Below are 19,995 nucleotides of genomic sequence, written 5' to 3' on the forward strand. Positions count from 1 at the left end.
CTAAAGACATTCTGATTGAAGGCCGTATAGCTCTGATGTTGGAAGACGTCCGGCAGGGTATTCTTACTGTAGATTACTGGCCGCTCTGTTGTCGGGGGCCTCTCCAGCATGTCACATACCGCAGTACTGGCTCTAACCAGCAGATGGCACCATTGTATAATGGCAGAAAGAGAAAGCCCCCTGGGACACTCTGAATCGAAAATTGGATTGCAAAGGGTTAAAAAGCTGCTCCTATTGTGTGTAGCATTTGAAAGGTTCACTGGGGTTAATACAAACGATAGTGAATACAATGTTTCTACATTTCGAGTAAAATGTGCCAAAAATATATATTTTTCTTCCGCAGTTCTGGAGTCAAATGTAAGAAATATCTAGCAATTCCGTATCAAAGAATAGTTTCTTCAGCAACAGGAACAGTAAGGCTCTATGCACACTTAACTTTTTTCAAAAATTGAGCGGATATGCAGGGAACTCTCCCAATATCAAGTCAAACAGATAGCCCAGGCATATGCAACTGTATGCCATACAGTTGTATAGCTCATGCAAACTCCCTTTGTAAAGAAAAGATGTAAACTGTACAGTATGGTAGGCTATATTAATAATAGTGGCCTGCAGAGCTTGTTTGAACGTAACTAAATTAGCCAAGTAGCTCTTCTACTAATATACTTGGTTGAGCTTCATCCCACTATGTCTCAAACGATACCATTTACAAGGTGTTTGAAAATGACAGACCCAGTTGGGAACTGCTTTACAGTGGGGAAAAAAGTATTTAGTCAGATACCAATTGTACAAGTTCTCCCACTTAAAAAGATGAGAGAGGCCTGTAATTGACATCATGGGTAGACCTCAACTATGACAGACAACATGAGAAAACACATCCAGAAAATCACATGGTCCAATTTTTAACTAATTGATTTGCAAACTATGGTGGAAAATAAGTATTTGGTCAATAACAAAAGTTCATCTCAATACTTTGTTATATATCCTTCATTGGCAATGACAGAGGTCAAACGTTTTCTGTAAGTCCTCACAAGGTTGGCACACACTGTTGCTGGTATGTTGGCCCATTCCTCCATGCAGATCTCCTCAAGAGCAGTGATGTTTTGGGGCTGTCGCTGGGCAACACGGACTTTCAACTCCCTCCAAAGGTTTTCTATAGGGTTGAGATCTGGAGACTGGCTAGGCCACTCCAGGACCTTGAAATGCTTCTTACAAAGCCACTCCTTCGTTGCCCTGTTGGTTTGCTTGGGATCATTGTCATGCTGAAAGACCCAGCCACGTTTCATCTTCAATGCTCTTGCTGATGGAAGAAGGTTTGCACTCAAAATCTCACGATACATGGCCCCATTCATTCTTTCATGTATACGGATCAATTGTCCTGATCCCTTTGCAGAGAAACAGCCCCAAAGCATGATGTTGCCACCCCATGGTTCACAGTAGGTATGGATGCAACTCAGCATTCTTTCTCCTCCAAACACAATGAGTTTCTGCCAAACAGTTCTACTTTGGTTTTATCTGACCATTCTCCCAATACTCTTCTGGATCATCCAAATGCTCTCTAGCAAACGTCAGTCGACCCCGGACATGTACTGGCTTAAGCAGGGGGACACGTCTGGCACTGCAGGATCTGAGTCCCTGGCGGCGTAGTGTGTTACTGATGGTAGCCTTTGTTACATTGGTCCCAGCTCTCTGCAGGTCATTCACTAGGTTCCGCCGTGTGGTTCCGGGATTTTTGCTCACCATTCATGTGATCATTTTGACCCCACGGCAGGGTGAGATCTTGCGTTGAGCCCCAGATCGAGGGAGATTAATAGTGGTCTTGTATTTTTTCCATTTTCTAATTATTGCTCCCACAGTTGACTTCTTCACACCAAGCTGCTTGCCTATTGCAGATTCAGTCTTCCCAGTCTGGTGCAGGGCTACAATTTTGTTTCTGGTGTCCTTTGACAGCTCTTTGGTCTTCACCATAGTGGAGTTTGAAGTGTGACTGCTTGAGGTTGTGGACTGGTGTCTTTTATACTGATAAGTTCAAACAGAAGCCAATACTACAGGTAATGAGTGGAGGACAGGGGAGCCACTTAAAGAAGAAGTTACAGGTCTGTGAGACCCAGAAATCTTGCTTGTTTATAGGTGACCAAATACTTATTTTCCACCATAATTTGCAAATCAATTCGTTAAAAATCAGACAATAATATTTTCTGGATGTGTTTTCTCATGTTGTCTCTCATAGTTGAGATCTACCTATGATGTCAATTACAGGTCTCTCTCTTATCTTTTTAAATGGGAGAACTTGTACAATTGGTATCTGACTAAATACTTTTTTCCCCCACTGTATCTCTGCAATCACAAACTGCCCATGATTACAACTCTTACCATATGAAAGGGTGAGGCAGAGAGCTGCAAATGATTAATGCTACCGTAGATGCCTCCTTCGGTGCGGAAACAGCCCCTAGCCTCAGTTTTTAGCAAGACGGCCACCCCACAAGACAGCAACACTGAATCTGTAATTGCGTTGCAGCTTGCATTTCAACTATGTTTTGACATTCATCCGCCAATGTCAAAGAGCATTTGTCATTGAAACCAACAATTTGAAGAAAGAGGCCGTTTACGAATGGCTAAAGCACAGAATGACCATGCACTCTTGAGGAAAATCTGAGAAGAATTCAAGAGATTTTTCTGCGTAGGCGGCGCAAATCCACTTGCTGTGCCTGCTGAGAACTTGCTAACCCTCATGTGACTGTCTGGTGTCTGTTAAGGCAATTATTAATCATGAGGCCATATCGGTTGCAGCTTGTACATGTGACAAACAAAAGTGTGTAGAATTTAGTGATGCGACATTACAGATCATGGCAGCTTCTTACCGTGTTTGATTTTTAGTAATGAAGCAATGTTCTATCAAGGCGGTAAAGTTAACTGTCATAATGTGCACATACGGGGATTACACACAAAACTTAGAGCAGGAGCGTAATTCTTCAAAATTGTAATTGTTTTGATCCATTTATTGGACAGATTTATGGCCCTCTCTTTTTTGGGGAAAACAAACGTATCTCAACGTGCTGCAGAACTGGGTCTTTCCACAAATTAATGAACATTTCAACATTTTTGACAGTCTGGCATTTTCTAAATCAACCTTGGATAGGTGGCATGGGACCTCAAGACTTGGCACTACACTCTTAGCCCCCAATATCCCCAGATAATATACCATGCAACTTTTCCTTGTGGGAGTATATCAAAGACAGTGTTTTTGTGCCACCATTAGTGACTGATCTGGATGACCTCAAAAACAAAATCATGGCAACAGTGATTTCAGTGGGGAAAAAAACACTTGGGACAAAATCACCTGTCGTCTCGGTGTTGTCTGTACAGCAGTTGAAAGGCACATAGAGCATTTATAAAATGGTTAGTAAAATGTGATAACTCATTAAACCGTTTGTAACTTTTGATGTAACTGTAACATGTTGCCATTGTGAAATCTACTGCTTTGAAACTGGGTCCATCTTCTTCAAACAGCCTTGTATATAGCATTGTTTACACTCTCCTCCCTGCACAGACACTGCCCTGCTCTCTTGTTAAGGCTGTATTTACATGGGCAATGTGAATTGCGCCCGAGATGCTGTGCGAGGTGCTGGACTCCGCACATTATATATGCTATTATTGTGCAAGTCTCAAACAAAATTAGGACATGCTGCAGTTTTTTGATCTGAATGAAAAAACACATATAAAAGCGCTCAGGTACATAAACCCATTCAAATCGGATGAAATTCGTCTGTCAGCCTTGTAAATACAACCTAATCCTGATGCAACAGGAGCAAAATGCCTCTTATATGTCCTACATCATGCTTCTCTGCATACCTTGGATCAAAGAAAGAGCACAGTGTCAGTTTATGAGGAAATCCTATTCATGTTACATCACAACTTGTACAGGATAAGAAACAGGCAGAGAAGCAAGCTGACCCTCCCACAGACCAAGGAAAGAAGTTGCAGTTTCTACTATGCACATTGTATCGAAGAGTCTCAGAAAAACATGGAAAATATAAATAAATACAGTAGTTCAGACATTATTAGCTATAGTAAGGCAGCCTTGTGGCTCAGTGGTTATCGCTGTTGCCTTTCTGGTGTCCTAGATTCCAATCCGACCAGGGATCTGCAGGGAGTTTGTATGTTCTCACTGCGTTTCTATGTGTTTCGCCCTACACTTCAAAAGCATACTAATAGACAAATATAGATTGCGAGCACCCATGGGAAAAGCGCCTGATTTAAGTGGTGACAATCTGTATACAGCACTGAGGAATATGTGTGCACTATACAAAGGAGTAAAAAAAAATAATAGTAATTCTTCTCAATATCGCACTCTCCTATTCCTTCTCATATTGCAATCAAAACTGTAACAAGTAAAAAAATCTGCTATGTGTGTCCCAGAAGATTAGTCATTTTTTGATAATTTTTCACTTCCTCCTCCTTACAATCCTGTATCACACTGTAAGGCAATTGAGTGCGGATGGAACGTCTCTCATCTGCTCTGTCTGCAATAAGATATACCTGGACCATTAAGCCAGTCCTCTTAGCTAAGTCATGCCCAGTTCTGCAATCTGTGAGACCAATGTTATTGTTCCTAGCAAGAGAAACAAAATAATCTTGTAGATACACCAGCTTTTAATGGCTAACAAAAAGAAATGATTTAACAGCAAGCTTTCAAGCTTATAAGCCTGATAAGGAGGCCAAGAAGGCTCAAAAGCTTGTTATATCATCATTTCTTTTGGTTAGCCATTAAAAGGTATCACATCTACAAGATTATTTTGTTTGTCTTACTGGGAACAATCAAATTTTATTCTACTGGATAACATGTTACCAAACTTATGTTTTTGAGAAAAAAATTGAATGGAGGAGGAAATTACACCCACAATGAGTATGCAGAGTCAAATGAAAAAAAAGGTTTGGTATGGTGTTAGTCAGTAGAGTGAAGTGTGATTGTTCTCAGTAAGAGAAACCAAGTTATCTTGTAGATATGATACCTTTTAATGGCTAACAAAAATACATGATGTTACAGCAAGCTTTCGACTAATGAAGCCTGATGAAGGGTCAATAAGAAGAACCTGAAAGCTTGCTGTAACATCATGTATTTTTGTTAGCCATTAAAAGGTATCATATCTACAAGATTACCTGGTTTCTCTTGCAGAGAGTCATGCACACTAACAAAAACTGTAGCCACGTTTTCTTTAGTTCTCTTATCATTTGTTTCAAGTTTTAGTGTTCTTTTATTCAAAGTACCTGGAATTTTTCTTTAAAAATGATCATGTTTTAGGATCTTGAGAAGACCCCCAAGCAAACACAGAGAAGACATTCAAACCCTATGGAGATAATGTCCTCAGTAGAATGAAACTTATGGAAAGTTCTGTGACGTAGAATGCTGAGTAAGCAAAGAAACGGTAATGTGAGAAACATATTTGAGATGTCCTTGACTTACCAGCATCTTGTATGTACTGAAAAAGTCCAGTTCTCAAATCATCAGAGCTATGCTCTGTCTTACAGGTTGAAGGTCTATTAATCACAGGGGAGACTGGAAGAAGAGGTTGTTCGGAACTTGCAGTGCCCAACCCTGGCTCCTTCTTCAGGTATTCCTGCACAAGTTCATTCAGAAGTGTTAAGCAATTCAGGTTCTCCTGACCCCAGAAAACCTAGAAAGAAAACATTATTAGCTATGGAAAGGTATAAAAACATACAGCTGAATCTGGAAGTTATCTAAACACCACTTATTCACGTTGATTAGATATTTTATTTGGCATGGTCTCGTTCACAGTTCATGAGAAATGTTATAAAGAAAGAGATAACTTCCTCTGACTCGTGTTCTCAGCACAGTGTTGCTATTGTTTCCAATCCTGGTTAATATCAACACCAATAATTTGTCCAGAGAAGCAAATGAAAGGTACCACTATTATCTACAAGATAACTAGGGTGCCATCTGTGAAAATTAAACTCCGCTCCGTGAAATATTTTTACATTTAATTTCTTCATGTGTATTTTCATAGATCAGTCAATCAAAATACTTCTGTACCATGTCAAACTGCTGATACTTAGGTCCAGCAAAATTAGAGGGCTGTCTGCTTTAGTAAACCCTTTATCAAATACTTGCATTCAATTGAGAGGGTGAAATCTGCTAAAGACCTGCAAAAAATTCTCTGACGTGTGAACGCACGCTACAGTACATTACACAAGTGACTTTGTTCACTGTAAATGAATTATTTCACAAAATGGGGTTTTCCCAAGTTAAAAAAAAAATAGCCAGGGGCAGATGAGTGTGTAAAAAAAGAGAAAAAAAGAAACCATCATCCACCATTTAAGTGTTCCACTGCTCGAGCAGTGCTATTGATTGGCTGCAGAATGATGGTTTCTGTGTTAATTAAAGCAAAGCCAGAAGTGGTTTGAAAAGATATGGGAAATGTAAAGGGAGGACTTACAATTTTCCTTCCTGCTGGATCCATTTCAGGCTTTGGCTCAAAAACTGCCACAAAAACTATGTGTGAAACTACTCTAAGGTGGGTTCTACATGCTTTAAAGGGCGACTCCAGTGAAAACACAGTTCTACATTTCCTGTAGTACAGCCTCCTGTCTGATGCTTATCAGGCACCATCTTGATGTTGAGATTTTTCTCCGCTGTGCTATCAATCTCATGATACATCAGCTCTTCACATGATAGCTAGAGCCTGTACCATCTCTACCTGCTCACTCCCGACAAAACGGCATTTTAAATAACGCTACAGCGCTTCCAATGAAACATTGCTGAATTCTCTCTGCGAGATACACAGTCAGCATCCAGATGTGTATTCCCAGCAAGTACTGAGGAAGAGGTTCACCAACCTCAAAACGCATAAAAATGTTGGTTTTAATTAATAAATAGAGAATTTTTAACCTCGTACCAGGGAATCGAATATGGGATACTGTTAGGCAATTATAGAACAAGCATTTGTATAGTTGCATATCTATGAATGCTGGTTTACATCACTACATAACCATGCGATGGATATATATGACAGCTTGATATCTGTAATAAAACAATATCTCTGTGCAATATAAGTGTTTTCAGATCTAATATGCCCCAGAAACATTTATTTACACGCCTGAAGGTTGTATGCTGTATTTTCACATAATCTTCCTATTTAGGATCAATGGCATCTAAAAGTGATCATAAAACTATAAGCCCAGGGGCCCGTCAAGATGGAATGAACTTTTAGATTATTATTTAACAACAAACCCACCTGTAGCAACCCGCATCTCACATCAAGGAAGATTTTAGGGGTTGTGGGTTGGGGGCCAGGGTCCCCACTATGCTTGCACCAACTGGCTTCAAGACTAACAGAACCTGAAAGTGGTCCAATCAAATTCCTGCTTCTTTCATTCAAGCTTGTTTTTAGGATGAAGTCATTTAAGTTGAGAGTAAACATTGCTCCGGAAATGGTCTCTGCAGACAAAAGAAAACCAAAGAGAAACAGTTATATTATGTGTACATCAGCATAATAATCATGTGCAAGACAAGACATGTTTGAACTAAAATGCATATACTTATTTGGGAGAACATGAAGTAAGAGATGCACGATTGCATTATTTACATTCAGTGGCCACTGCAGGAAAAATGTATTATGGGCAGACCATTCCAATGAAAGGCTGACCATGCAATGCAGTAATTCTCCATACTGGCTCATATAAGTGGACTCTGCCCTATAGCATACATAAACTTGGCAATATTGAGTTGAAAACCTCAGATAATCGTCATCAAATCTTTATTATCTTCTGTACTTGACTACACTAACTATGAACTGAAAAACATAGGGGAAAATTTATAAGACAGGCGTTTCCTATGTCTATCTTGACATAAGCTGTGCTACAGTAAGATGTGCCTATATTAAGAGGAACAAAACTTTTAATAAATTAGGCATATCTCTGGCCTCCGTGCACCAAACAAACTTAATTTGTGCTATAAGTTATGGCAATTTCTGACACAAATTATAGTATATATTATGGTTTGCTGAGGCCACACACACTTCTTAAAAGCCTTGCCCGTATTTTGAAAAAAAATTGGCAAATGTGAAGTAAAAAAGCAAAAAGTTACAATTTTTGCAAAACAGGTGTGCATCAAAATTTGTGACTTTTTTCCACCAAATTTCTGCTGTAACTGCCTTGGTAAATTCCCCCACATTATTTATACAAAGATATTAATGGTAGCTGTTCTATTTCCTCAATGACCATTGTCCTTCAGGGGTTCGAGGCTTGGTTTATGCGACCTGGATATCGTTGCATTAACCCACATAGTAATATAAACTTATAGTGTCTTGCACTGAATTGAATGCACCTTTGCAGAATCAAGCAATGGACAGACCTTGTGAAATCAGATCTCTTGGAATAATAGAGGGAGAAACTGGCCTCAGGGCCACATACATTATACAGATGTTTCCCGTTTTCAAAAATTATAACAAAGCCATCCAAACTGTAACAGTAAACGCCATGACCTATGATTCTACTAAATAGATAGTAGAGATACAGAAATACCGAAGCTGATACCTTCCTGCTCTTGGTCATTTAGGTTTAAACATATGAAAATATAACTAAGGAGCAAAGTGATTTTATCAAAAAGCTCAAAGGGAATGACCAAGTAAAAATCACGAAGCCTAAAATTGTATCCAGCAGAAGATGAAAGCAGAACTGTCAATAGGAACTTTTTAAAAATCGAGTTATCAGGCATATCTCAACCTTAAGCAGCTGCCTAAGGAACTTGTCTTCCATCCCAGTATAATGAGATGGAAAAGAAACGTCAGCACCAATAATCAAAATCATGTTGCACAAAATAATTCATGAATCAATAATAGTGATACAGTAATATTATAAATATGCTGATGTTGGGAGATATAATGGCCAACATGAACTAAGGTTATCTCATCAGCAACCCCAGCCTGTGAAAGTTGCGGCCAGCCAGGTGTTTTCTCTAAAGCAGCCACTGAAGGAAAACTTACTCAACTGAATGACCATAAATGTAAAACATGTATGGCTCGAATTCCCCAGAGCAGCTCTCCTTTGTAGCTCATTCCCCTCTGACTTTCATATGAGCTAGTAGGGCATGCGGACGTGGGTTATTTTCATGAAACAGCCCCATTAAGAAGTTATGCCACCAACAAACTGTGTATGTGAAAGGCTGGGGATGTAATAATTTGAGAAGTATGATGACTAGAGATGAGCGAGTATATTCGATAAGGCAAACTACTCGAGCGAGTACTGCCTTATTCGAGTACCTGCCAGCTCATCTCTAAAGATTCCGGTGCCAGCAGGGGGCGGGGAGAGCGGGGAGGAACGGAGGGGAGATCTCTCCCTCTCTCCCCCCTGCTCACCGCCGCAACTCACCTGTCACCCGCGCCGGCAGCCGAATCTTTAGGGCTCATGTCCACGGGGAAAATAGGATTTAGGATCCGCAGCGGATTTCCTGCATGCGGATCCGCACCCCATAGGGATGCATTGACCACCCGCGGGTACATAAATACCCGCGGATCGTCAATAAAAGTGATTTAAAAAAAAATGGAGCATGAAAAAATCTGGACCATGCTCCATTTTCATGCGGGTCTCCCGCGGGGTCGGCTCCCGCGGGCTTCTATTGAAGCCTATGGAAGCCGTCCGGATCCGCGGGAGACCTAAAATAGGAATTTAAAGCATTTACTCACCCGCAGCGGACCGCGAAGCTCTTCTCTTCCTCACGGCCGCATCTCCCTTGCTTCGGCTCGGCGGATGTGCCCGGCGCATGCGCGCGGCACGTCGACGACGTGCCGGCGACGTGCCGCCGGCGTCAGGAATTCATCCGCCGGCCGAAAATGAAGATCCGGCCGTGAGGAAGAGCAGAGCTTCGTCGCCTGCGCCGGATAGGTAAATTCTTTTAAATTGCTATTTTCGGCGCTCATGTCCGCGGGGCAGGAGGGACCCGCTGCAGATTCTCCATGGAGAATCTGCAGCGGATCTGATTTTCCCCGTGGACATGAGGCCTTAGAGACGAGCGGGCAGGTACTTGAATAAGGCACTACTCGCACGAGTAGTTTGCCTTATCGAGTATGCTCGCTCATCTCTAATGATGACCAACTGCCAAAGTTTAGTAAGACTAAAAAAATAACTTGCAAATGGAGTCAAATCACAGCACTAAGTCAAGTCCCGAAACTCAAAGAATAGAGCAGCATAAGGAGGTACAAAAAAAAAACAGGGAAGAGCATGAAAATAAAACACAAATCATAATTCTTGTAAGCCATTAACTCTACAGTAGAGGAGATATACACTCTTTGTAAAGAAAAAAAAAATCAAGTACCTAGAAGGAGTTGTAATTTTGCTGCAAAACTCGGCATTTATTTACATCTCAGGCAGATATGCCAATGATTAGCATTGTGGTCTAATTAGATTAAAACTGCTCTGAGCAGCTAATTGTGTGCATTGGACCACTTTTTCCACTTGTGTAGAGCTTGTTGACCACTAGACACGCCTCTATGATGCAATCAGAGAAGTTTTGCTCAATTAACAGAGTTTGAGCATGGGTGCATTATTGGAAAGCGAGAAGCTAGATGGTTGTATCAACAAATTTCCCACTACCTAGGCCATTCAGACCAGACTGTTAGGAGGTGTTGGGACTACCGTAGTGGATGTGCAAGTGCACACACACATGGCGACCGCCGACAGTGAAGAGGATCATCTGACAAGCATGAATAGCTTCAACTGTTTCGTTGTCCACCATCCAGATACAGGTGGCACCATCATTACAGGCCCCTGAATCAGTCAGAACCATTTATAGGCAGTAGGCTGCAGGACATTTGGTCTCATGGCATTCTTTACATGTACTGCCTTTGACACCCACCCATCACCTCTGTTTGCAGTGGTGTCATGAGCAACAAAACTGAACTTCTATGGAGTGGAACTAGGTTGTCTTCAACAATGAATCCAGGTTTAGTTTGAGCACTGACGATGGCCGTGTTTGTCTCTGGAGTCCTTTAAATGAGTGCATGAATCCTGCCTTTGCTGTGGAGCAACACACTGCCCCCTCTGCTGTTGTGATAGTCTCATATGACAGCCTATCACTACTAGTAGTGGTACGAGAGACCATGACAGCTCAGAGATATGTTCAGGACATCCTGCAACCACATATGTTGCCTCTCATGGCGGCTTCCAAGAGGCATATTCCGGAAGGATAATGCTCGGCCGCACACGGCAAGGGTGTAACATGAATACCTTAACAACATTGCCAAATGCCTGCAGCCTGCCCAGTCTCCAAATTCTTCGCCAACATGTTTGGGACCATCTGGAATGGAAACTCCGACAGCCTACGAGTCTACACAATCTAGAGGCTCAGGTACGGCAAATGTGGAGCGATATACCGCAGGATTCCATACAGAGCCTGTATCACATCTTGCATCCAAGTTAGAGGCGGTACAACAAGGCACTCCCTTTAAGTTTTCCACAATAAATTATTCTTTGGCTCCGATATTGTAATCACTTATATCAATGTCACAATTAGAGATGAGCGAACGTGTTCTTAACGAACACTTACGCACCCGAACACCGGCTTTTCCGAGGACTTCCGTGTTCGCGCGTAAGTATTCGGGGGGGCGCCGGGGGGCGGGGAGAGGCGCGGCGGCGCGGGCGGCAGCAGCGGGGAACAGGGGGGAGCCCTCTCTCTCTCCCTCTCCCCCCCACTCCCCGCCGCAACCCCCCGCGCTGCCACGGCGACCCCCGAACTTTTTTCGCCCGAACACGGAATTCCTCGCGAAGTTCGGTGTCCGGGCGAAAAGGGGCGGAGCCGAACACGTTCGCTCATCTCTAGTCACAATCTATTCCAAGAACTTCTTCTAGGTGCTAGATTTTTCTTAAATCAAAAGCAGTACAAAAGCAGTCAGTGTCTGTTAATTGTGAATTATCCCATAAAGTAGGACCCTGATGACAAGTAATTGGTTCCAAAGTCAGCTGGTTGTTGTTTGCTTGATCTTTAGGAACCTTTATTGTGTCATATTTGGGTCCACCACAGCTTCATCTAATAGGCCAATCCAACCATGCAAAAATTTCATGTTGACTATAGTAATCAATTATTTTCAAGTTGTTCTACATTTGGTGAGATTGGAGTAAGAAAGATGCAACCTAATGGCAACTTCTCCTTTGTGATAAATCTGCTGAATGTAGCCAATACCTACATATTATTGCACATGACAGAGCCTTTTTTTGTTTAATAATGAGTTATAGTAGTCTGCTATTTGATTCCCACCTTAATCACCTTCCATATTCTTCTTTCTCATTTGATACATTCCCATTATCATTTGATACCTTTCACAGAATTAAACCTACTAGTATAGCTATAAAGAACAGTTGGATTTGTATATGCTGCCGACCATTATGGTTTGTTATCGCTGTATTTTCTTTGTTTTAAATTGCCCAATAAAATACATGAACTAAAAATTACAACCACAGTATATCAAGTGTCTAACGCCCAATCCTGAAGATCACTTCAACGAGCTGAGATTTCTAAATCCGCTATGCTTCAGCCAGACCAGAGCTTCCATCTAAGATTAGATAAACCCCATTTTTCATGCCAGCTGGAAGAGATACATGTGGTACACTGTTTATATGTGAGCAAAACCCAAAGTAATGACTGTTTTGCAGTGGTTTGTGATCCCTGATACATGAGAACAGTTATATCAGGCATAAAAGCATTGCTTGGCATGAGCGCCTCTTCTCTAACTACATTCACTCCCAGAGGCAAAATTATTTAAAAACACAATAAAAAAAATACTTCTTGAAATATAGACAATGAAGAAAATGCCATTTTCCATAAAAAGTAACTTGATGCCAGAAAGTATGAGCCAACTTATTTTAAAGCAGCAGCTTAGGATAAAGCTGATTAAACTCTTGCTAGCATAACCATGTTGCCAGGAAGCACAAGATCGTTCAGAACAAGTGTAGTAATTTCATGAGTATTCTTCATGAAGTCTTCCTGCCAGAGCCCAGGTTATGCTCAAGAATTAACTTTATTTAATTCGTATTCTATATTTAATTAAAAATGTAAATGTCCCTACAATATTAAAGGGCTTGTCTGATGAAGACAACCTTTTTTTGTAACAAAGCAATCAGTTGCTGCCAGTCATACACGTTTCCTGTAGCAGCCGCTGTAGTGCTACAAGGTGGCCATTCATCTGAAATTACATGGATGGGCTGGGTCCACCAAAGGGAAAGTTGGGGATACTTACTAGCTCTTTTCTCTAGCTTAAACAGGCGGTCCTAAGTGGAGAACCTGCCTTCTATAACATGTATATGCCCTAGTTGGGCATATGGGAAAAGGTTATTCTTAGGGGACAATCTCCTTTAAGTAATAGTGTATTGATAAAGTCTAATTTGGTGTACATACAAATTACAATTTTAATATTACAACCAGAGATGAGCGAGCACGCTCGGGTACAGCAGTTACTCGAGCGAGAGATCGATGAATACTTACCCATCCTCAGCTCAGTGATCCAGCACTGCAACTCTGCGATTCTCCTGGTCTCTGTTCACAGAAGTCAGGTGACCGCTGCCTGCCAATCAGAAGCTGCATTACCACTCATTCTCCTGGCATCAACACTCACTAGAGTTCGGAGCAATGAAACTACAGCCTCTGATTGGTAGACAGAAGCCACCTGACTTCTGCTGTGAACACAGACCGGGATAGCTGGGGCTAAGAATGGGTAAGTACCCTTTACTTTAGTGTTTTAACTCATTTGGACATAATTTTAAAATGTCAATATGTAAAAGGGCAACTCTCAACTTTTTGGACCATTCTCAAGCAGTACAGTTATTTGATATGTTTTATGCGAAGCACACTTCATGCAAGTAATTAAGTCCTTCATTAAGGCTGATTTAGACAAAAGGATTATTGCTCGAATTCGCTCAAAAGCCATCGTTTAACCCTTTCAGTGGCAGGTTTATATTACCATGTCAGCACAACAAGCATTTCCCTGAGGTAATTCGAAGTGGCAAACGTGTACAGTGGCACAATAACTGTGTGTCCTGGCCAGCACTTCAGCACTAGAGCTGTCGACGGAAATCTTCCGGGGTTTAACTGCATGGTCAGTGCAACAAGCCCTGGAGATTTCCCGGGCGTGCCACTAAAGGGGTTAAGAGATAATCATTGTGTCTATCTTGCACTCGTCGTGCAGTTTTCGTTAAAGATTCGCTCATCGTGGTCTTTCAGTCCACTTAAAATCCATTGTTCGGCTGTTTGCTTTTCGTTTGGTCAAAATGACATCGTTCAGCGATTTTAGGGGAGTTTTCAATGCAAACACTACACAACGATAACATGACTGAAAAGCTCGGCATTAGGAAAAAAACGTCCATTTTAAAAGCAAAACCATCGCTCACTTTTATCATTATAACGAATATTGAGCGTTATCTATGTGTCTAAATGGGGCATTAGTTGCATCAGGTGTGCTTGAGACAACACCTGATTCACATATTTGTACTCTTATGAGGGTTTCTGTTCAGGGGAATAAATATTTTTGAGACTGCAGTAGCCATTAAAAGTGGCATTTTGCTTTGAATTTTGAGAAACAACTTGTTATATTAGTTGTGTTGAGCTGTTTAAATTCTTCTTGTTTGATTAATTTTTTTCTGTTTGCTGAAAGTTTGTAAATTTGGCAAATAAACCTAATCAGCAGTGGAGGGGAGGGGGGTGGGCGGGGGTTCAATAATTTTGAGTGCAGATGTAATACAGGAAAAACACTTGGTATTATTAACTATGCCCTCATACTAATATACATTGACTCTCAGAGAAAGTCCAACATTATGAATAAATGTTCAAAACAAGATCTAAAACACACAGATAATTAAGTTCTAAATAGAGATGAGCGAACGTACTCAGTAAGGGCGATTTCGCAATCGAGCACCGCGATTTTCGAGTACTTCACTACTCGGGTGAAAAGTACTCGGGTGCGCTGTGGGTGAGCGGGGGGTTTCAGCGGGGAGTGGGGGGGAGAGGGAGAGAGAGAGGGCTCCCCCCTGTTCCCCGCTGCTACCCCCCACTCCCCTCTGCACCCCCCCCCGCCCCACAGCGCACCCGAGTAGTGAAGTACTCAAAAATTGCGGTGCTCGATTGCGAAATCGTCCTTACCAAGTACGTTCGCTCATCTCTAGTAAACAATCTATTTTCATTTCAAACATTTGCATGTCTCCTGTGGTCCAATAAACAAGCTCATCAGTAAGTAGTGGGAGACACCCCATTTGCCAATACAGTCATGACAGCTATTTAATTCCGCTGACCACGGTCTCCAAATTCGAACCATGGTTGTGGCGTTCCGTTAAGTTTCTGACGCAATACAATGCAAACACCAATCGACTGTACATGGTCATACAATGAAACCTTTAGTAAACTTGTCTGTTTGATGTAATGGCTTTGAACGTGTCTTAGGGCCATCTTCAATCCTAATGTTTACCCGGACACAAGAAACACCACAAAACAGTGTCCATGAGCATGGCAACATCTCAGAATTTAGTTTCCCAGACAGTTTATCACCTTTTATCATGCTCCCGATTATGTGATCGGCTCAAAATTGTATCATTTGCATAATTTGTCTGAACAAACCCTGAACATGGCATAATCCAGTGGCACAATCTTCATGGTGTCGCATTTTCCTTTCATGCTGTGGCATTTTTGTTGTGATGCAGTGTATTTTTTGGGAACACATTTACTACTCCTAATTTTAAGGAGATCAAAAATCTGAGAATTAGGAAATGTAACCTATACCCAGATAGCATCATTATTACAATTAACCCAAATAGCATCATTATTACAATGAAAATCCAACCATACTCATTATATTCTGTGAATTTAACGGGCCCTTTACCATTAGGATATGATAAAGAAACTATTTATAAATGGGATATTCAGAATTTTTAATTCAATTCATCAGCCTACAACTCACATTACATGCCTGTGCTTCAGAGATTGTCCGCAAGACAACACATATCTCAAGCTAATAGTTATTGTAATATCCATTAAAGGAGATGTCCCGAGGCAGCAAGTGGGGTTATACACTTCTGTATGGCCATAATAATGCACTTTGTAATGTACATTGTGCATTAATTATGAGCCATACAGAAGTTATAAAAAGTTTTATACTTACCTGCTCCGTTGCTAGCGTCCTCGTCTCCATGGAGCCGACTAATTTTTGGCCTCCGATGGCCAAATTAGCCGCGCTTGCGCAGTCCGGGTCTCCTGCAGTCTTCTATGGGGCTCCGTGTAGCTCCGTGTAGCTCCGCCCCGTCACGTGCCGATTCCAGCCAATCAGGAGGCTGGAATCGGCAGTGGACCGCACAGAAGAGCTGCGGTCCACGGAGGAAGAGGCCATCTTCAGCGGTGAGTAGAGAAGTCACCGGAGCGCGGGGATTAAGGTAAGCGCTCCGGTGAGCTTTCTTTACCTCCCTGCATCGGGGTTGTCTCGCGCCGAACGGGGGGGGGGTTGAAAAAAAAAAAAACCCGTTTCGGCGCGGGACAACCCCTTTAAGCTCTTTTGGGCAGGGAGCCCTAATGCACTGCATTCAATCTTGGCTATATTCCTCTGAGAGAGAAGCGGACAATTTATTTACAAAAATAACATTTTATAAACTAGTAACCTGAAGGAAAATAATCATTCTCAGCTGTTCTTTCCTTCCTTCTGTTTACTTTGGAGCTGCTACTTAACAAAGACATTGACGGTTACAAACTCTTCATACCAGCGTCATTTATAACACAAAGATGCAGATATGGCATGGATACCAGGGAACTAGATAACAGAAACCATGGCAGTTAGGATGTGAACAGTGATGCAGATGGTGATTCATATCTACGCCCCATGGTATGCCTATGACATGACATAACTCTTAAGTCTGGAAATGTTTCCCCTTGGGCACCAGAGTAAAAAACCAACAAGGAGCTTGTAAAGGCCCATTTAAACGCAACGATTATCGCTCAAAAGCCATCTTTTGAGCGAAAATCGTTGCGTGTAAATGTGCCCTTCTTTCCCTTTTTTGCCGAACAATGAATTTCAGTTCGGCATGGAATCCATCGTTTGGCAGAACAGCTGATAAGAAGGACCGCACGCTGTATTCTGCCCGGGGAGCACTGATTACATTGTCTCAGCTGTCAGCCCCATGACAGAACAAAGGGAATTTATTCAGAGAACAGTGGGTGCTCTGTTCTCTGAATACAGCTCCTGGCGGCTCACACACTACTAATTGGTACTAATATGCATTAGTACCATGTAGTAGTTTATGCAAAAGATGACTTTTGAGCGATCATCTTTGTGGGTAAATGCACCTTTACTTCACGGACTGATGAAGCAGAAAATAAACAAGCTACATATGCAGCAAGTTTTAGCTTGATTGTGGTAGCACAGAGCAAAAAGTTATCTTAACACAAAACTCATTGTAAAACAATTCAAGGTGTAAATATTTTTTTATTTTCAACATATATAATTTTTAAATGTTTGGTGATTTTTTTTTTACTTTTCCATGTCACAATGAATATCAAAAAAACCTAAAATTTTGCAGTTTTCACAATGATCACTCAAGATCCTTGTACATGGGATGATTGTCGGGCACTCAAGTGCTCTCACACATAAGTGATGATCGCTCAGTGAATGGAGGTGGAATGGGACAGATTGCTACCTGCCTCCATTCACAGTAAACAGGCAGCTGTTCACAAAAGACCGAGTGCCTGCTTATATAGACCAATCATTATTTTACTTTTATGCCTGTACAAACTGGACGACGAACGATAAGCGTACAAATTATCGTTTGTCTTTTAATTGCTGGCAGCATTTACACTGAACAATTGTTGTTGAGATTCTCACAATCGAGCGATGTAAAAGGGCTCTATGCCTAATAATAGTCTGAAACTTCCTGTTCTGTAGAGATCACTTCTCAGCAGTCATCTCATCATCATTACAGGCAGCATTACAATGAAAAATAACACCAATATACAGGTAACAAAGGATAGAATATTCACAATAGGTGATGCTTACAGCTCACCTCCTACCCCTCCCTGCACAGTGACCTCTGCACAGGTCGTAGACCATGGCCACAACACTCTCCTATAAAAGTTATTGAGACCCCTTCTGTTTATTGATTTCATGGTTCACGAGGCTGCCATGCAGAACAGGGTAGGGCATGTCCGGCTATTATCAGGAGCAGAAGAACGGAAAAAAAGCTAATTAGTTTTCTTAGGTTCAGTTATGTTCACTTCAGACCTGTTTAACCTGTTTTCCTTTTTTAAATGGAAAAAATAGGATCATAGAATGGTAGAGTTGGAAGGGACCTCCAGGGTCATCTGGTCCAACCCCCTGCACAGTGCAGGATTCACTAAATAATCCAAGACAGGTGTCTGTCCAGCCTCTGTATGAACACTTCCATTGAAGGAGAAGTAGTGCAGACTTCAGCACCCTTTTTTCCACTAAAAAAAGGATAGCAAACAAAAAAGACCCTTTCTTTTTTTTCTTACACTTACTCAAGGAGAGAATGATCAAAGTTATGTTTTGCTAAAAAATTGATCAACAATCATTTTAATTTCAAAGTTTCCCAACTCATCAGGCCAAAATCTAATTGGAATTTTGAACACTGGAATACATGCACGAAGCATTTCTAAAGCTGAAAGCTGTATAATGATTAAAAACAAACGTTTTTATCCATGACTTAATCATCATTTGGAATGTTGCCCGATTGTGGCAAATTGTCATAGTAATCAAGGGATACCGGTGGCACAAACCGCTTTTTGCTATTGAATAAAGACCAAGACAACTACTCCTGGTCACAACTTTTGTCTTCAGAATGACACACAGACATCTTTGGCTACTCAATTTCCCAGCAACCTGATTTCATTTTTCACACTTCTAAATAATCTTCCCATCTAAATTGCCCCAGGTAAGAATAATGTCACATATGGTGCCCCACACAATAATATTATCCCCCTATTTTTGCCCTCTGTAGGCCCCACATTGTCAAGTGCCACTGTTAGTGTCTCCAAAATAATAAGAGTACCCTTACTCAGTTCTAATATCCCATCTCCCCCCCCCCTCCCCCTCAGCAATAAAGCCTCCTTATAACCCCAGTCAGTCATAATGCCCCCTTTTGCCTCAATCAGTAATGATGTCCCCCTTTGCCCACATTGGAAATAATGCCCCTTTATGTGCAGTAGAATAAAGAAAAAAAAACTATACTCACCCGACAGGCGGTGCCACAGGCACTGCAGTCCGCACCACGCGGCTCCACATGTTATGTCTTGGTAGTTAAATCAAGTGATCAGTATGTGATTGCTACAGCCAATCCCTACATAAAGCCAGAATTGGTGTTTTCTATTCATTCACATCACACAAACATGGAAAACAAGTAAACAAAGAAATGTGTATAGCCCAAAATAGTAAAATTGTAAAATACAGCTCATTCTAAAAAAAAAAAAACCCTCACACAACTCCAACTAAAAAATTAAAAAGTTATGGCTCTCAAAATATGGAGACCGAAAAACTAATGGTTTTTAGGTCTGCAAAAGTAGTAACATGCAAAAAGAGGTGTCTGACAGCGGCTTATTTCCTGCTCCCCATTGAAAACCCATGCACTCTCGCCATAGCATTTATGTATCAGAGGGAGTTGGGAGGAATATGGTAATAAGCAGTTGACCAACAGCTATCTAATGTTTATTGGCAGTTTTAGCCTGACTCACCAATAGGAAGTGAGAGCACTAAAAGTGTCTAGGGCAAAACGAACTCTAAATATAAGCCAGAGTCAACCACTCATTTCAATAATGCATTCATAAAGCATGGCTGGATGATACTGTTCTCAGCAGCAGCTAAACTGCAGGAGTTCCAGGAACTGGATGTACATTGATCACCTGATTTTAGAAGAAAGGGGTTGTGCCTTTAGGAGACACCCTCTTAAGCGGTGCTTTGGCAATTACAAATTATACCATTTATATTATTTACTGTATGGTGACCCATA

General features: G+C 41.4%; 1 protein-coding gene across 1 annotated transcript in view; it reads right to left on the minus strand.

The window, feature by feature from the left end:
* Positions 1–19,995, minus strand: part of VPS13B (vacuolar protein sorting 13 homolog B) — a 968,736-nt gene that overhangs the window by 177,763 nt on the left and 770,978 nt on the right. Inside the window, exons 37-38 of the mRNA XM_066578394.1 lie at positions 7,251–7,453; positions 5,462–5,672 (exon numbers count right to left, since the gene is read on the minus strand). Of these exons, the coding sequence (XP_066434491.1) occupies positions 5,462–5,672; positions 7,251–7,453 (414 nt within the window). The remainder of the gene's footprint in view (positions 1–5,461; positions 5,673–7,250; positions 7,454–19,995) is intronic.

Source organism: Eleutherodactylus coqui, chromosome 9, assembly GCF_035609145.1.
Source record: "Eleutherodactylus coqui strain aEleCoq1 chromosome 9, aEleCoq1.hap1, whole genome shotgun sequence".
Classification (NCBI taxonomy): domain Eukaryota; kingdom Metazoa; phylum Chordata; class Amphibia; order Anura; family Eleutherodactylidae; genus Eleutherodactylus; species Eleutherodactylus coqui.